Source organism: Sander vitreus, chromosome 11, assembly GCF_031162955.1.
Source record: "Sander vitreus isolate 19-12246 chromosome 11, sanVit1, whole genome shotgun sequence".
Classification (NCBI taxonomy): Eukaryota; Metazoa; Chordata; class Actinopteri; order Perciformes; family Percidae; genus Sander; species Sander vitreus.
In genome coordinates, this window is record NC_135865.1 from 9,031,766 (window position 1) to 9,050,799 (window position 19,034).

Sequence of the window (19,034 nt, forward strand, 5' to 3'; positions counted from 1 at the left end):
ATGAATAGCAATGCTGGAATAAATATCAAAATAATAAAATAAATAAAAAAAGGCACAGAATCACAACATTTACAGATTTTTGTTTAATTTAAAAAAAAAAAAAAAGTTTACTTGTAAATGTTACACTGAGTTCTATTGAAACATTTCCATGTTGTGTCTCTTAGCACAGGTTAACATTAGGCACACAAGAATGCAGACATTTTTGCAGCTCTAGCCATTGTTCAAATACGAAACAGAAGAGGGTGAGGGGGAGGAAGGTGTCACGTTAGCATAACAGCATTTAAACTGTGCAGTGCCATGGAAGAGAATACATCAAAAATGGGCATTCAGCCCGATCGTTCTCGTGCAAGGGACAGCAACAACTGATTTCTCAAGTCCCTGTGTCGTGTGGGTGTGTGACATAAAAAAATACAAAACTTACAAACCCAGGTACCCTGGATCGCAAAACATGACTAGACCAAGTTTGGCTGTGTTATTCCCTCACACGTCAGAGAAACATCTGGTCGATTTAGAAATAAACAGTACAAAACCCACTACCAGTACATCCAAATAAAGATTATATTCAACATACCTGAAAATATAGCACGCTATTGCTTCTTTGACAATCAAATTTGGCTTGTGTGTAAATATGTGTACATGAGCGTACTAGAAGGTGTATCGTGTTCGATTTCTACAGATACATCAAGGATCTATTGTCATGTGTGCTTAATATTTGGTCTTTCCCCAAAATACACATTAGGGCAGAGTGGGTCAAGCACTACAGTTAATCAAGCTGCATTGGCAACAACGGCTATTTCACAAGCACTGCAATAAAAATTAGGATATTAAGAGAAACCCTTTGACCATGCCAGGGTTACCAGCTACAGAGCCTATGTACAGCTTATATGGTACAGTGAGGGCGACTGCTATAGGTTCTCACTATGGTTTTGTTGGAAAGAGAATAATCAAGACAAAGCATTTTATTTATTGCACACAAAAAGGAAAAGATCAATATCAAGGGTTTCGCTTTGCACCAGAGAACGCTTTGAATCTGGTGAAGACATTGTGGAAGTTGGAGGTACCTTTCGCTCCTCGTGGTTAGGTACTTTCCCTTCCACTGGGATGTCTGTTCTGCTTTTGTCAGTATCTAAATCGTGTCCCTCAAAAAGCGAGAGGATCTTTCTTTGGGTGCAACATGACGTTCTATGAGTTAAGGATATGAATTAAGTGTACAATGACTCTTTGTAAATGGAAATAAAGCTGTAGTGCTGTCAAAACGTACAAGAAAACTGCCACCACAGGCTGATAAGATCCCCTATTCAAACATTTTTTTGGCAATGATGTTGTCAAGAACAAGGTCCATCACCTACATGGATTTTCTGTTTGTATTTGTACACTGACACGGGACAAGTCACGGGACCTGTTCAATGGCACATACAGTAAGATAACAAAGTGGTTTTTACAATTATCTAGCAAATTACATTTGACTCAACTGCCCACGGTTCGTTTCAGAGAGAGAGACAGAGAGAGAGAGAGAGAGAGAGAGAGAGAGAGAGAGAGAGAGAGAGAGAGATATGACAAACAATCAAATTCTTTTTCAGCTCATCCTCTTTTGGTTACACCGAGGTGAAAACAAGTGCAGTATTTAAGTTCTTCAGAGAAACTAAATCCGACAGGCCGAGCCCAAAGGTTCCCAGTTTATCTCAAATTCGAAGCCGTCTGCTGAAAGCCAGGAGAGCTTAAAAAAATTGATGAGTCCAGGCCTGTTGAGGCTGGAGCCCGTCACAAAGTTCTTATGACATTTTCTCTGATATCAACATACAGGCAGAACAATCATCAACAACATAGCCACTGGTATACATAAGTCTCTTGTGCTCCACCAAGATCTTATTTTTTTTCCCTTCCTTTCTCATCCATCTTCAACTCTTTACCCCAGTTTTACAAAACACCAGTGAAACATTTTTTTTTTTGCCAAACTTCTGTGGCGTGCAACCCAAATAAGGGCTTTCTTTGCCCAAAAAAGGTAGCACATGGTTACAGCTATAGTGGTGCAATAGTAAATCTGATAGGAAGAGACTGAAGGAAAAAACAACAACAACACAACAAGCTGAATAACTGCACTGTTTCTGGGCTCAGGGTGGGCACCGGTGATGGTTCTTGAGACCAGAGGATTCGGAGTGGGTGGTGGTTTCGGTGTTTAATCGTCCCCCAATCTGGCCGGGGAGCTGCACTATGCTGTTGTGGGCACCGACACCTCCAGCAAGCGGTTGTTCTTGCGCTTGCACGACACGCTGTTGCCGTTCTTGGGGGCTCCCGGGATGAATTTCACGCATACTTTGTCGTGCTTGAACTGCAGAAGAAACCTGCCACACAGAAACATTAGCCATGTCATTAAACATCATCATCATCATCCGGGCGGAAGGCGGATCACATCCTTTGACCAGAATGAGCGGATTTAACCCTGCGTGCTCTCTTACTCGTCTGAGATGTCGATGTTGAGCTGCTCGCTGTCTGCAGCCGTGGCCCCGGTGCGGTGCAGTTTGGTGATGATCTCGATCAGATGTTCGCTGCTGAGTAAGAAGTCTCCTTTCACGGCTGAGGCCGACCCCTGAAGCAAAATGACACGATGACATTTGCTTCAGAAAAACTCAAAAAGTTCAGTCCCCTGTAATCATATACTTTGATGCGAGTGTTGATTTGAACAATTATTCTTTTTAGTCGTAATTCTTCTATTACTTTCTTCGTGGGTATAAGCTGTATGACTGCAGGGTTTTTTTTGTCAGTTGGTTAAAATGAAAAACAACTTGTAAAATGTCTATTAGTTGCGTTTCTCATCGATATTGGATTTAAAAAAAAAAAAAAAAAAAAACTTTGAAAGAAAGTTTTGAATAATTACTTTAAAATCAGTCTCCCACTAGCATTTAAACCGAACACCACAAGTGCACAACTGACTGCCGTTTAACCACTTTAGTGTCTCAGCAGGTCTTAAAGGGATAGTTCGACATTTTGGGAAATCGTCTTACTTGCATTCTTGCTGAGAGAGATCAATAATGATCATACCTGAACTAAACCACACATCACAACAACTCTCTTCTCACAACAGGTCACCTCTTTGAGTCGGAGAGCAAAGAAGCCGTCGCTCTGCGTGCTGACCGACACACTGGCGAGGTCTGACAGGGGAACGCTGGCCTTCACCTGGCCCGTCTTCTGGTCGGCCAGGACCACGCTCTTCTTAGTCAGCAGGAAGATTCGAGTGGTACCCTGCGAACCGGAGCAGAAAATGTCTGTCACGTTAACATTGTGCTAGGGCAAAAGCAATTGCGTGGACCAAAATGTCTTTTTAGGTACATTTCTTTTAAAGTGCCAATCTGATCTTGAAACTGGGACAGGGTTAGGAGTAAAAACATAATGCGTGTGTCCCGACATGTCTGCTATCTGCTGGAGCAAAAAAAAAATATATAATAATAATAAAAATAAAGCCAGTTGTTAAGATGTCTAAAAACATGTGATTGCTGCAGAGAGTGCAGCATGGGTGAAACACCCATCAAAACAACTTAATAGTTTTGTGCTCCACAAGGCCTGTGTGCTGTGAGCTAAACAGCAGGGTCCCGATGTAATCGCAGTTTGTATTTTTTTTTACCTTTACATCCATTTAGCTTCGTATAGGAGCTGGAAATGTAACTAAAATGTAGTGCGATTGATCTTTCTTACCTTGCCATTGGCCCTGTTGATCTTGTTGACCACATCAGCCAGCAGAACCTTCTCATCCACGGCGCTGTGGAGTTTCTGATATTTGGGGTTCTTGCTGATCTCCAGGTAGTCTCCTTTGAAGGGCTGACTCACGCTGCGACAAATGCATTCACATTTTTTATGCCACATGAGGGGTCAGATGCTTTTCGTTTACTGTGAAATTGAGAGATTTTGCTAATCTTCTCATTTATCGAGACATTCCTTTTTATATACAGTAGGGGTGTTAAAATGAATCACTGCATCCATGCACCGCGATGCGGACGTGGATCATTCTGCATCGATGCAGTGACAGACCATAATCGATTATTGCCTACTGATGTTGCTTTTTTTGGGGGGGGTTTGCCTTGTGTCTGTTGTCTGCTGTGTTCAGGCTCCGCTACATTCGGGAAGTGTCTTTTTTTAAGAGCAGGTGCAATAAAAACGGGATTTCTTCTTTATCTAACTGCTTGAATTTGTTGATGAAAACCATGTGTAGCAAAATATAATAATATTGAGGAGGTGACGCATCGGGACATCGAATTGTAGACAGGTTAATCGTAATGGACTCGTGAGACCGGTGACGATTCACACCCCTACTATACCGTGACACAAAGAGCACTCTGTCCCGGTGAATCTCAGGTACCTGCTCGGGTAGAGAGCCTTCTTATCCTTGAAGATCTCACTGGCCTCCAGCTTCTCCTCATACACCGCCTTCTTCTCCTCTGTGAATTGGCTCCTGTATTTCTTGCACTGAACACAGAAGCGCACACATAGCAACCGCAGTTCAAATATGGGATCTTGTATTATTTATTTTAAATATTTTCCATTGCCAATGGTTTCTATTTTCCGGGAGTGTGTTCTGTGGATCTTGTGATGCGTTGCTAATGTTCATTCTATGTATTAGAGCTGCAACTAACGACTGTTTTCATAGTCGATCATTCTGTTCATCATTTCCTCGATTAATCGATTAGTTGTTTGGTCTATAAAATGTCAGAAAATGGTGAAAAATGTGGATCTGCGTTTCCCCAAGAGCCCAAGATGACGTCCTCAAATGTCTTGTGTTGTCCACAACTCAGATATTCAGTTTACTGTCACAGAAAATTTTTAAGAAGCTGGAATCAAAGAATTTTTACTTTTGTCTTAAAAAATTACTCAAACCGACTATCAAAATAGTTGGCGATTAATTTAAAAGTTGACAACTAATCAATTAATCGATTAATCTTTGCAGCTCTACTATGTATACATTCGATCAATAACTGACAGGATTGTGGCCTCAGGCTGTAACAGCCAATCCAAAAAGGGTCAAATCACAAACACCTGTGGCTCCGATATAAGGATTTTATTTTACACTGAGTTAAATGCTTGACTAAAGTCAATGACCATAGGGCCCATCTACCAGGTGTGTGTTAGACAATATTCAAATCATTGAATGTGGGTGAATGGGACAGACAGAGGAGAGGGGCTCTGGTTATTTGTGACCGACCCTCCAGAGATGGAAGATTCTCCGCAGCTCTGTGTGGACTCCATCCAGGAAGCGGTAAGGATTGGCAGGCCAGCTCTTGTCTATGGGTGACACGGAGGGCATGTTGCTCTTCAGGCCCAGGAAGTATTTTTGCATCTGGAGAGACGGACATAAATGCAAGTTAATGACATTCTAGCAAATATATTAAAAAATAAGAAAAACTCAGGAGCACAATTCTAACAGTTTTTAACTCATTTATTTACTTACAATTCTCTGGATGGTGAAGTCATAGATCTTCTTCCCTGCATTTGCCCTGAAGAACTTTCTGTACTCTCTGCGGACCTTTTACAGCATTAAAGGAAAGCATAAACAAACTGTCAATCACCGTTTGCCAGCCATTAGTCAGATGTGAACTAGGAAAAAGGAGTACACTGATAGCAGGATGGCAGTATAGACAAACGGCACACTAGAACAGCAGCAAAGGGTTAGTCACAAACAATGAACACCTGGAACAAAGTCAACTCCAAGCTGCTGGAATTCATTGAAATTACAACAATGACAATTAATTTCTGAGAAGTGAATGATGTTATGACAAATGGCCTTCACGCTGACCTTAATTGCACAAATTGAGTTGTTGACAGGTGCATTGTTCGGTGCAGGGTGGTCAATTAACACAAAGATTAACACTGCAACAAATGGCCAGTGTGATGACAGTTGTTCTGGTAAAACCAGGGACACGTAACAGATAAGCACCAGAAACTAGGACACACACACACACACACACAAAGTGAAACAAATACTGTTGGATACACAACGTGGTGCTGCTTTATATCGGGTTAGTTGCACAGATGCAGAGGAAGCAGACAGAGGGGGATGTTTAGAAAAGAACAGATCAGAAAGAGAGACAGACTCTGGCCATGTCAGTCCAGCTCTGTTGGTTTAAATCTTCAGCATTAAAAAACAAAGACAATATGAATAATAATTATCTCGAATGTATCTAAAATTCTGGATTTAGGGGAGGAGGTTAACAATGTTGTTATTTCATGTATATTGTTTCCTATTATTTAATATTAATGTTTACTCTGTATGTGTGCCTGATATTTTGCTGCTGCAACACCGTTATTTCCCATTTTTTTGGGATCGATCTGTCTGTCTGTCTGTCTATCTATCCTTAAAAAGTACCTTTGTTACATCTTTGCGTACCATTTCCTACTAAAGAAATTGAATGAAAACTGTTGATGTGAGGGGGTGTTGATTATTTTGAGTAACCAGCGCTTGGTTTCATTGTTGCAAATGTAACTTTTCAAAGCTTTGAGGGCCTCAAACAAAACTCCATCCACCTCCATTGCAATGGAGTGGTGGCAGAAGTCTCAAAACCTCTGCAAATAATCACAAACAATCTGCATGGCTAGAAACTGCTGGGGTAAACTGGAAAGGTTTGTTTTCTTTTGATTTAGGTGGACTACACCTTTAAGATGAGGTGACATCATTGTGTTCAATACATTTCTCTGGGCCACACAGGTGATGCAGGGGGACTGCAAGTCCCACAAGACTGCACTGCAACGGGAAATGGGATTTCCATATTGGAGGAAAAACTGTTATATGTTGTGGTGGTTTAGCGTATATTGGAATTTTTTTGTCATTTTAGTTGACTATGCATAAAACCAAATGTTTCACTGTTTTGATTGTGGGTATTGCAACAAAAGATGATTTGATGTTCTTTATCAGCCAATAATCACGTGTAACCACGCATGTTCCAATGTGCTTAACCTTGGTCTTTGCGTCAAAAGCACAGTCTAAAGCAATACCATCATGGGTAAAGTGTGAGCACAGAACTAGGCAGACACTGGCTTCCTGTACAAGTATGCATATAGCAGATGGTTGACGAGGATGAAGAGGGTCAGGGGTGATGGTTAGGTGGCAGACGTTGGTGATGGCTGCGCTGTGGGGCTGGTAGGTACCTTAAGTCCCTGCCAGTAGGCCCAAATCACAGCGACAGCATGCTTACGCCTGGCCTCTTCCTTCAGTGTCCTCAGCTCCCTGCGAGCCTGTTCAGGGGGATGGGAAGAGACGGAGAGCGGGAACAAATGAAGCGAGAGAAGATGAGAGGAAGAAGAGGGAGACACTGTTTTGCCTGAAGTCTCACTCACTCACTCTCACACACACACACACACACACACACACACACAAAAAAGTACAGCTCCACTGCTCCAGACTCCAGAAACAAATATGGCACACATTTATCAGGGGAACTTCTGGAACGGAAACAGACTTTTAGTGGAACTTTGAGAGCAACAGGCGGAGAGCAAAAGTCACAACTCAGGCAGCAGAGGTCACCTCAAAGGATCCAAACAGTTCCATCTAAAAAAAAAAAAAAGACAAACAGTGCTGCGATGCAAAGAGTAAACATGCATTAACTACACGAGAAAGGAATTAGTCATGCAGAGGGCAGGCAGCATGCACTGGTGAGGCATGGGCCTTGGAGGAAGAAGCTGAAAACACACTCAAAACATGACCTGATCATGTTCGAGAGGGTGGAGGCTAAACTGCCTTACATCACACATGACATGTTTAGATTGGGTTTAGCAGAATGATGGGTATGTTGAGGTTTTTTTCCGAGGGGGATGGGTGGAGGGGTTCGATGGAGGCGGCAAGTCACGGCAAGTCAAGTCAATAGGCTTCCCAAATACCTTGGTGCCCTGCCAGCCGGCCCAAATGACCGATACGGCATGTCTATTCCTCGCCTCCTCCTTCAGCTGACGCAGCTCTCTCCGGGCCTGATGAAAAGCGGTGGCAGTTGCGGGGGGTGGTTAATTTCAGTGACATTCAAAACTTAATGGTCCCAAGAGAGGTACTGAGGAGGTGTGGAAAGGCATTGACGAAAGACAACAAAGGATGTCAAGATATGGGACAACGGGGTGGTTAACATCAACATGCCAGCGACTTTCAGTGGTGCTCGCGTTTTGGGACTCTGCAAACCCCATGCTTAAGAGGAAAGAGAGTCGGAATTATCATTACATTATCTAGAGCTTCATAAAAGAGGTGGACCAAAAAGAAGCCTTTATTATGTTTGCTAAGAACAAAGTTTGCATACAACACAGAATAACCTTTAACAGCATCTATGAGTCAGAATTCAGTCATCAGCAGGCTGCGAGACCTTGAAATAAAATCTTGATTATTAACAACCAGGGGTATGTCAAATGATAACGCTGGTTGAGTAAATGCTGATAAGATGTTATACTTGCAGACTACGTCTAAGTACTAAGTGGCAACATATGTGCTATAGTGAGATAATTCCATGCTTATGTATTTTGCTGTCAGCATATCAGTATATTAGAAAGAGCCACCTCAGCATGAGCCAGAGTAAATAACACAGAAAAACAAAAAATCATCTGTGTGGTGGGCACTGCATGGTTGAACTAATTAGATTACAGAAGAGGACGGACACATTTAAAAAACACCACATTGGACAGAAACCAAATGGAAGACACACAGATCTAAAACATGTGAGCCATGTTTGAGATACGGTAAAGCGGGTTGCATGTGTAGAAATCTAGTTTTTTTTTCAACAATCAAAACATAAGACAATCCTATGTGGAAGAGCGACAAAACAGAAAACAGGACGAACAACAGTGAGGCACATCAGTCAGGCCAGTGGGTAACGGAAGGGCAGGGATCGAGGTTCATTCAGAGGGGCTGCTACTCTATGAGGCTGCTTTCATACTGGGAATGGGATGGGACGGGACATGGTGAACAGGGATGACAAGACAGCTGGGACAGAGACACACTCCGGCTGGGTGGAAATACCTTGGTTCCCTGCCAGTATGCCCAAATTACTGTCACAGCGTGTTTATTCCGCGCTTCTTGTTTTAGACGCCTCAGCTCCATCCGAGCCTGGTGGGACGTGGTGGGCGTTAGGTAAAGGCAGGTGTTGAGACGAGTGAGAAGGAAAAAGAATCAAGAAGAGGGGAGGGAGGGGGCGAGAAAAAGAGAAGTGGCAGTTGTGTGATCAGCAAAAAAATAAATAAAAGAAAATGAGAAGCAGGATCAAAAGGGAAACGGCAGCAATGACATCAAGGATAGCTTTGTTAAAGAACAGAATGTGTTGTAAAACTGTTGGGCAATTTGGCAGCAACACTGCATAAGATTTAAAAAAAAAAACCAAAAAAAAAAACCAAGTGTTATACTGTTAAGACTTCAAGAGCAGCCCCCCAACATGAATATAAAAGCCTGTATCAAAGTCAGGCTGATGCTGTGCTGAGGTAAAAAGCTCACTCTCAGTACCTGGGTGCCGTGCCAGAAGGCCGAGATGGTGGTCACTGCCTCTTCACACCTCTTCTGATACTTCAGCTCTCTCAGGAGTTTGCGGGCCTGGTGGGAACATAACAATTCAAAACTTCAATTCAATTTTATTTACAGTATCAAAACATTTACAGATTTACAGATAGAGTAGGCCTAGACTAGAGTGTGGATCGGGCCGCATTTTTCTGTCTGAGCCCGGCCCGCGTCCGACAGGCATTAAGATATTTAATGATAATGAGCCCGGCTCATACTAATGACACGTACGTTTGTTTGTGTGGAAAGCCCGCTTTGATTAAGCAACTGTAGGAAGGCATTCGGAAATGTCAACAGATGAGCGCATCAGCGCACACGGGGCAACAAGCGCACGTTAACACAGGCGCGCACCTACATAATAAGCTTTTTTAAATTTAAAATGTTCAATGCCTTATCGCGCTGATGTGACCGAGCCCGACCCGAACCCGAACATCATTTCTAAATATCTGTCCGAACCCGGCCCGTCGGGTACCGTCGGGTCCTGACGGGCTCGGTTCGGGTATCCATCCTTTAATCTCGACCGCACTCTATAATTTATAAAGACCCATCATTTACAATAATTCCGCCCCAAGAGCAAGCATTTGGTGCAACAGTGGCGAGGAACAACTTCCTTTTAGGCAGAAACCTCGGACAGACCCGGGCTCTTGGTGGGCGGACATCTGCCGGTGCCGGTTGGGGATAAGTAAACAAGCAAACATTGTTTCCCGTCATGATTTCTGCACTCTACATGTTTATTCTGAACAGAGGGAATTCCCAGGAAGGTGCACACACCTGCCATCCTCTGGTGTAGGACTGCACCACCGTGGTGGCACTCTTGATCTTCTGGTATTTCTTTTCTTGCTGTGAGATGGAAAAGGGAGGAAAAAAAAAAAAAAAGACAATAGGGAATGAAATTCGGGTATCAATGCCATCTGTCAATTTGTTTACTTTTGTGTGTTGATCGTGAGCATTGCATTTCCCCATCAAGAGCCTCACCGCATATCGCCGGTACCATGCCGCCACCACTATTTGACTCTTTTTCAGCAGCAGGAAGTGGCTGCGGCACTTCCAGCCCCGGTAGATCTTCTGAATGAGTGTGGCCAGGTCTTGCAGGCATTGCCTCCTCCTCTCCTCCAGGAAGAAGAGCTGCGGGGAAGAGTAGGAAGGTAACATGCATGAGGCAGCAGGAAAACACCCTAACTTACAGAGTCCTGTCTGTTAAAGTTGGCAGGTGTATCACATCTTTTGGCAAGTACAGTGTCTTTTTAATCCCTGCAATAAGGTCATAGGGAAAGCAAAGTCATAAAAAGGAAGAAGAGGTGAAAATGAAACTTCTCCCTCTATGAGATCAATGGAAATGTTTTTTTTTTTTAATCTCAGCAAATACCGATTCAGCGATATCAAGTACAAGGTACAAGTACAAGGTCCAGTCTATCTGCAGGTGGTACAACATTTTATTTTCATGCTGCCACGCAATGCAATGTGTTCATCTGCAGGCCGCCCACCTTGGGTCTATAGTTACGTGGTCAACACCACGTCTTGCTCCAGATCTCTCCAAACGGTGACAGCAATCAGCGTCAGACCTCTGTCATTACTTTATAAACAGGCTCTAAACATTTTAGATCAAAAACCAATAAAATGCAACACTGCAAAATTATACAGAAATACAATCTACTGAATTTTGACAATTTTATAAATTTTGCATTGTATCTTATTTGGCGCGGCGTCTAAACACATTGCACAGGGAAACAATAGCCGGACCACGACAAGAGGAGTGGCTCAGCAGAACTGTAGAGTCCCAATGTGCAGAACTAATTTTGGTCAATCCTAATGTCTGGAAAGGTGGATTCAAATCCACTCAATTAGACTCTATGTAGTGATTTCACAGCAGCAGATATACAAGGCAGATAAGTTGATCAGATAAAAAAAAAAAAAAAAAGCAATTATAGAAGAAGAAAAATTCTCCAACTATGAGATCATGTTATTCCAAGCTTTGTTGGTCTTTTTACTGGGTGGGGAGAAAGTCCATTCAAACGCTGCAGGCTTCAGCAGTTGAAGAGCCTGAGTAAAGACGCTCATTTCCCATGTTAGATGGGGTGGCTAAGTGAAACCATGTGGGTTTTTTTGGGGGTTTTTTTCCTTCTGGTGGTTGCATGCTAATTGCTGAAGTGGGGGGCTCCAAGAGCAGCCCACCCTGCTTCCCAAACATCTTACTGTGAGAAAACAGGGGCAGCTCAGCACACTGGATATAGACATTCAAACACAGCTTGATCTACCGGAGTACACAGCCGATGTCAAAACTGGCTACAAAACATATTTAAAAAAGGGAAGCAGGGCTGCTTTTATCTATTTTCTACCGTTCTTGGGTTCCTGATGAAGATCTTGGAGCGTCCGTAGGAGAACTCTTCTGCTGGGACCGGTAGGTCGGCCATCAGCACCTCCACTCCTTCCCTGTGGGAAGCCAGAAAGGGTCAGATGGGCCATCCAAAGCATACTTGACTTTTCAAGTGGCCATAGAATAGAATACACTTTATTGTCCCAGAGGGGAAATTTGTCTTTGACAATACATTACTTGCTACAATCTGTTGCTTCACAACATAAACATGTAACCATTCTAAAATCAACATAAAATCAAATCAACAAACATGAGATCAGCAAAGCGTCCTAAGACACAAAAAGGACACCACAAACACAACATCCTAGTAGATCATCCAACATGTAGAAGTAGTGAAGAGATGTTGGACACAAGAGAGAACAGAAGAGAGCAGCACTGAGGATGTAGAGTTTGAGAAACAGACAGAACCAATGATTAAAAAGGAGAACGAAACAAATCCAGAGAAACATGTGGAGGGAGGAAATAAATGAAACCACAGAAAGCACTGAGGGATGGCTGAACAACAAGATACCAATGTGTGGTACAGCAGATAGGAATCAGTGCTTTTACCAGCACAGAGGATGAATCACGCAAGCCTGGCCGATATGGAACAGAGACAGATAAGGCTGAAATGTCTCAACATGCTGTGGTTCAGGGAAGACGAGGAGTGAAAACAACTGGTCCAGTATGCGACAAGACTGCGGATAGTTTCTGAGAGGAGTTTCATGTGGAGTGAGTAAATACCTGAAACTGTGTTTGGGTGTACTGTATGTAATAATTAAGTTGGATACTAGCAAACACATCATTTAAAGTGCTCATATTATGCTAATTTTCAGGTTCATAATTGTATTTTGAGGTTGTACCAGAATAGGTTTATGTGGTTTAATTTTCAAAAAACACCATATTTTTGTTGTACTACACATTACTGCAGCTCCTCTTTTCACCCTGTGTGTTGAGCTCTCTGGTTTAGCTACAGAGTGAGGCATCACACATTTTTGTTGGGAGTCGCACATGCACAGTACCAAGGTAAGGACTGCTAGCCAGTCAGAAGCAGAGTATGAGGGCGTGCCACGCTAGCAGCTAGGCGAGCATTATAACGTGTGTTACAAAGTGACGCACGTTTGTCACGGAAGTAAAGGCTGGGCTACAACAGAGCTGTTTGGAGCAGTTTGTGAACAGTGTTTTCTGTTGGAGATGGTAAGTCCCTTTGGGGGGGGGGGACTTTGGGCTTTTTAAACCTATAACGTGCACAAAAAAGATATACAACACAATAAAGGAAAGGGGAAAAAGCCAAAAAGCACAATATAAGCACTTTAAGAAGATTTATACCTTTAGAGCTACATGTCAGTATGTGTTGGGTAAACTGTTGTCACATTCAGCGGATTATTTCCCCGCCCTTTTGAACCTTTATTTATCCAGGGAAAGCCATCTGAGCCCTTTTCCACCAGTAACCTGTTCCACATTCACACAGCTCCTGACAATCCCACCTGGGAGCTGACCACTCCAACTGCAGTCTATTAGTGCTGGTCACAGTCACTCCCCTGGGCGCAGTCCCAGGTTCAGTGCCTTAGTTAAAGACACCTACAAGCGTTTCTCACATTTTCTCACAAAAGACCTAGGGAGGGATTTGTTTTGGCAACTTTCCAGTGACAAACCCCCTTTTCTCTGCTCCCCCCCCATCCCCCTCTACCCCACAATTAGTCACTGCATCAGAATAAACACCACAATTACCTGGCAGGCCCTCTCCAATGGGGCCAGGTCCGCTTGCAGAGCATTTTGTAGCGTTCCAGGCACGGCTCGTAGGCCTGGCGGAAGGCGTAGCCCGCTCTCCTCACACGGACGTTCTCCATCAGGCCCAGGTAGCGCACCTGATGGCAGACCAGAGAGTCGGTGAAGATGTGGGAGGCCTTCTTGTCATTGGGCTTGATGCACCTGGGAAGCAAAGAGAGTCTGATACACTGCTCGTCCATGGAAGAACATTTACCTGAATGGATTCTAGAGATAGTGATGGCTAAATGAAGCTTCGTGAAGCATTTTCTCCATTTTCTGAGCCCACTAGATGGCGCTCTCTGTTCAACAAAGGGTTAAGAATACACTGAATTGCAATGCCTTAGGCCTTTCTCTTAAAACCAAGAGTGCCATCTAGTGGGCTCAGAAAATAAAGAAAATGGTTCGCAAAGCTTCATTTGGCCATCACTATCTAGAGATACATAGTTGACATTTATTATTAGGTCACAGTATTGTAATGATACCATACTGACATTGCTAACAATTTTTAGAATGACTATGGGTTGGGTGGATATTTCATTTAAGACACACACACACACACACACACACGACTAAACTGATATAGTCTCCGTGTGAATGACAGGACTTTACCGGATGTAGTTTGGGTTCTTGGTCTGCAGGTTCTTCATCAGCGTCCCCACTGACGCTCTGAACTGGAACCCAGCAGTCGGTGGTCTCTTCAGGTTGACTTTGGCGGGGTTGCCCTCAGGGAACAGCTGTTTGATGAGGCTGTGGTTGGCCTTGTACATGGCCTGCGACAGGTCCCGGTACAACAGGTCATTGTTCTTGTCTACAAAGCCCTCGGCACGGTACAGCACCTTGATGGGGGGGAAAAAAAAGACGAAAAAAAAAACTATAATTACACTTGTTACAATGTTTTCTTCTCATCATGCAAAGACGCACACCTGAACAAAAACTCATCTTGCTAGTTTATTTCAGTTTCAGTTTATTTCAATTAATATTACCGAGTGCAGAACAAGAATTTAATTGTCTGACCAGATGCATAAATTCACAGTTTCACAGTACAATCTATATCTGGTCAGTGTTTCTTTGCATTCCCTTTACAGCGCTCCGCTACTACTTATTCCTTGTTGTTGTGTACATAGACCAATGCCCAGTACCTTGCCGGCGTAGTGCTGGATGCGGAAGCAATTGTGTGGCAGGCTGTGGTCGGTGAGGAACTTTGAGTTCTTGCTGAGGCGGCTCTCAAAGTGCTGGTGTTCAGCGCAGATGGTGTTCAGTTTGTCCAGGAAGGTCTCGTCTGTGACGGTGCCTGGCCTCAGGCACTCCTCGTCCAGCATGGCCAAGATGCCATTTTGGTGCTGCACGAAGCAAGGTGGGTAGACATCAAACGGGTTGTGTTCAATACTTGTGCGTCACACTGAATATTATTCGGTTACACTTTACTTGAGGGTATCTACATAAGAGTGACATGACAGTCACGAATGTGTCATAAACGTTATAAACAAGTCATAAACGTTTATGACATAACACTTCTTTTAGTAAGTGTCATTCGGTTTTTGTCATGACAAGTTAGGGTTAGAGTTAGGGTTCATGTGTCGTGACTGTGTTATGACAGTCTCATGTGTTCATGACAGCGTCATGGCACTCTTATGTAGATACCTTCAAGTAAAGTGTTAGCCATTATTCCTTGTTACTGGTCTCTAGGCATTGTTTTTTCGCTGTGTGCAAAAACGCTCGTGAAAAGTGCTACAAGAGCAGTTGCATGTGAATGTGGCTTCATGCTTCACTGGTTTGTGTGGTCTCTGATAACTGGGGGACTTACATTCTCAATGAGGTCGCAGATAATAGCGTTGTTGAAATATTCAATGTTGGTCCACTCGATGCCCTGTAACAAAAGAAATTATGGTCAAAGGGGACAATGGGTTTTTTTCTATCTTGAGCTAACAAGACATATTTTCCACACCAGCAACGCTCTCAAGAATTGAGAGGTTCATGAACCTGCCTGTATTTTGACACAACACTGAGCCCCTAGTCAAGTAGCTAAAGGGCAGTCACCTAATCACTGCTGCTCTCAGAGTCCAACAGCCCTCAACAAGTACTTAACTTTTCACTGTAGAGATCTGGAGATGTGCTATTTGTTTCTGTATTTGTGGTTTGTTTATTTCATATTAATGTTTAATAGGTTTCTGTATGCACCAACAGCCAAGGCAAATTCCTCTTAAGTGCTACTCACTTGGCAATAAAACCCCATCTGACTCGGATTCTGAGATGCAGCAAAGTTAATCAGACAGAACTGACGGTACTGGATGCAGCAACAACCAAGCACACAAAGACACAGTGTGCCTGCCTTCCAATTTTATCAAACCACGATCATTTGTGAAAGTGCGACGCTAAACATAGCTAGCTGATGCCTAGTAGCCACAATGGATGGCAGTCACAACCAGAGTTGTTCAGCAGCAGCTAATTTTCATTTCCAATAGTGAAGGGTAGGAGAAAAAAAACAACACGGTTTTGTCCACAGTATAATGTATGATTCTTTAATGTGTCTCTAGCTCTAATCTCAAACCTCATACGTTTTACATCGTTATAAACTGAAGTTATACTCAGTCTAGACACATTTATATCACTAGCACTTAGCATTTACATGGGGAAGTTGGGCCTAATGAGAACAAATGTCCTGGCAATACTAAGTTGGCGAGGCCCCATTATAGTTACAGTTACAGTTATCATTCCTTATTTAAGCATTCTTTCATCACAAACTTCAGTGCTGTTTTTATTATTAAATCAGTTCAAATGTTGCTACATCCATCTTCATAGCCATATTTGTCCTTGCTGGATTGTTATGTTCACTAGGCCTTCTCTACTGTTCTGGCTCGTCCCATCATCTGAGTTAGGACAGAGTGAAGAGGCTTTCTGGAGTGTTAAGGGAAAACATTCTCCATCTTACTCTAAAAAAAGGCCATTTCCCTTGAAAAACCCACCGCGGCGACATCTCATTCAAAGCTGCTAATGGGGTTGGGAATGTAGCTAAGGTTGATGTAAGCAATGTGACAGATATTTCAAGGGACAGTAGGGGTGGGGTGGGGGGGTGGGGGAAGAGGCAAAAATAGGTGTGGCTTAGACTGACGGGTGAGTGGTCAAATCTGATTGGTGGTCCTCCCTCCTTCATCCTTCCTCCAGCGCTGTGGTATTTTCCCATGCAGTATACTGGATTGAGGCCAGGAGTGGAATATCATTGGTGGTGGTGTGTTAGTGGGGAAGGGGTGTGGGGGTCACCACTGCAGCACTTAGCATATATACACATAGGGCTCTGAAAACAAACAGAGCGTAAAAAGGCCCACGACGGGGAGTGTTTACTCTCGCTGGAGTGAGGGATCACTTCCGTCCCCGGGACTCCACAGAGGGGAAACGGGGAGAGAATAAACCCAAGAGTGTGATGGACGACAGAGAACGGGATAGAAGGGCAAGAATGCTTTTCTCGAATGAATTTTCGAGGTTAAACAGATGAGTGACAGGACCGGGTTGGGATCACGTTGCAGGGGCGCTGCAATGAGGGACTGTCGACACAACAAATTGAGTGCTGACGTGTTGAATGATGTAGATGTACAGTTGCAGGTAAAAGAGTGTTTCCAGGGCTACAGGATAGGCTCCATGGGTAATTTATCTAATTGTCCACTACCAGTCCACTCAGGAGTACATGGAATGTGTGTGTGTTGCGTGTGTGAACGCTGAGTATACAAGCTTACCTCTCTGACGTACTCCTCCTGCTCCTCACGCAGGGTCAGCTCGATGAAGATCTGCTGCAGCTTCTCGTTGCAGTAGTTGATGATGAACTGCTCAAAGCTGTTGTCCTGTGGCAGCAGCAGCGGGAGGAAAAAACTGTTAGTTCCAGCCATTGTCAGCATGTGCAATTATGATGGCGCCTGTTAAATCGAGGCTTTGTTTTTTTACTAAGAGAAAGCAGAACTTTTCCATATCTGTTAAATCTGTTCAATTTACAGAACTTATAGAAAATTTCGGAGCTCGGTTCTTGTCGTTTCGGCTGTTCTTCACAAACCACTACTCCTGCTTTATTTTTTCCATTTCCCAAAGCTCCGACTGCATTCTTTCTTCCCTGCAAACATTCATAAGCACGGCCACTACTTTGCCCAGTTTTGCTGTTTCCATCAATTTCCTGCAGTGTTTTTATTAAAGAGGACGGCCGTACCAACGCAAACTGATGGGCTTACAGTATGTTTAGACACATTTTTCTTGAGAGAAGGTTCCTGGAATTTAGATTTAGTATGAAGGCAAGATTTTGTGAATTTGATCTGAGGACTACATCCACAATGATGCAATCACATTTCCAAAAACGGGCAAACTCACTTGGCCATGCATTAGTCTAGCAAAGTGTCTGAAGTTACATCCAGTTAAGAGAAAAACCTCCCTTCATCTCAACTGCCTGCAACATCTTTTTTCTTTTCTTTTTTACTGTGGAGGGAGACTCCACATTTCAAAAAGCAGTACATCTGATATAATACCAGCAATAATCAGCCTGAACAAACTATGACCTGCAGCCTACTCCTTCTACCTCGTCACTTTAACAACCATCCCTGGACAAAAGCATAATCAATCTGGACAGTGAACAACTGATACCAGTACATTTTGCCGATGCAAGCCATGATAATACACCCTTATCAGAACAAGTTTCTGTAAGTTGTCACAAACTTCGTTAAACATTGACGGACTGTTAACGATTTAAGAGCCACGGACATTTTTACTCCCCGCATTTCTCAATTATTACGGTTGTCAATTATGACCATTGAGTGGTGAGTCACGCTTATTGGCGGATGGCCCTATTGTGTGCCAGGTTAGGTTAACATTCATTTTCTAAGAAAGGACACAACAGTGGTTAGAGAGCAGCGTGTTTAGTCTAAGAGCTCAGAGTGAAGGACACAGCAAGGTTTCTCAGTGACCAGGAAACAGAACACATAGCCTCAAGGAGATCAGTTATTAATGTTAAGGCTTCATTTCCTTTTACCGAGAAACCAAAAGGTTGTCTTCACTCCTAGTCAAAACACACACACAAACACAAACACACACACACCATAGCTTGTCTATACCCGAGTGGCAGCAGACAGCAGCCTGAAATATGACAGACATGTGTGGTAACCCTAAAATATTTCAGCTGCAACTGAGCTGTTAAGATTGAGGAAGCCACCATCTTAAAACTATGTTTGAAGTTAATGGTCCCATTTCTCAGGTGTTGCCCCAAGGTAGGGGAAAGTCCTTGAATTTAGTATTATGTGTTACACGTTTTAATCAACAACATATCCAGGGGGAGGGGAAGTACAGTGGCTTGCCATACTTACAGGGAGGACTGGCCCTTAATGGCATTGCTGTTATTTGTTTTTGCTAAATCGTTGCAAAGGTTTCCTTTGCATC

General features: G+C 43.3%; 1 protein-coding gene across 5 annotated transcripts in view; it reads right to left on the bottom strand.

Moving 5' to 3' along the window:
- Window positions 1-2,001: 2,001 nt before the first annotated feature.
- myo1b (myosin IB) overlaps window positions 2,002-19,034 on the bottom strand; it is a 63,533-nt gene continuing 46,500 nt past the window's right edge. The window contains exons 14-32 of one of the 5 annotated variants that reach the window (XM_078261545.1): window positions 17,357-17,461; window positions 15,433-15,495; window positions 14,768-14,968; window positions 14,238-14,464; window positions 13,590-13,790; window positions 11,842-11,935; window positions 10,481-10,630; window positions 10,277-10,345; window positions 9,455-9,541; window positions 8,978-9,064; window positions 7,861-7,947; window positions 7,132-7,218; window positions 5,438-5,512; window positions 5,192-5,326; window positions 4,352-4,458; window positions 3,691-3,823; window positions 3,088-3,240; window positions 2,457-2,587; window positions 2,002-2,342 (exon numbers count right to left, since the gene is read on the bottom strand). In XM_078261545.1, coding sequence (XP_078117671.1) covers window positions 2,210-2,342; window positions 2,457-2,587; window positions 3,088-3,240; window positions 3,691-3,823; window positions 4,352-4,458; window positions 5,192-5,326; window positions 5,438-5,512; window positions 7,132-7,218; window positions 7,861-7,947; window positions 8,978-9,064; window positions 9,455-9,541; window positions 10,277-10,345; window positions 10,481-10,630; window positions 11,842-11,935; window positions 13,590-13,790; window positions 14,238-14,464; window positions 14,768-14,968; window positions 15,433-15,495; window positions 17,357-17,461 — 2,325 coding nt within the window. In that variant the 3' untranslated portion in view covers window positions 2,002-2,209. The remainder of the gene's footprint in view (window positions 2,343-2,456; window positions 2,588-3,087; window positions 3,241-3,690; window positions 3,824-4,351; window positions 4,459-5,191; window positions 5,327-5,437; window positions 5,513-7,131; window positions 7,219-7,860; window positions 7,948-8,977; window positions 9,065-9,454; window positions 9,542-10,276; window positions 10,346-10,480; window positions 10,631-11,841; window positions 11,936-13,589; window positions 13,791-14,237; window positions 14,465-14,767; window positions 14,969-15,432; window positions 15,496-17,356; window positions 17,462-19,034) is intronic. The other 4 variants (XM_078261546.1, XM_078261548.1, XM_078261547.1 and 1 more) reach the window with 4 other exon arrangements.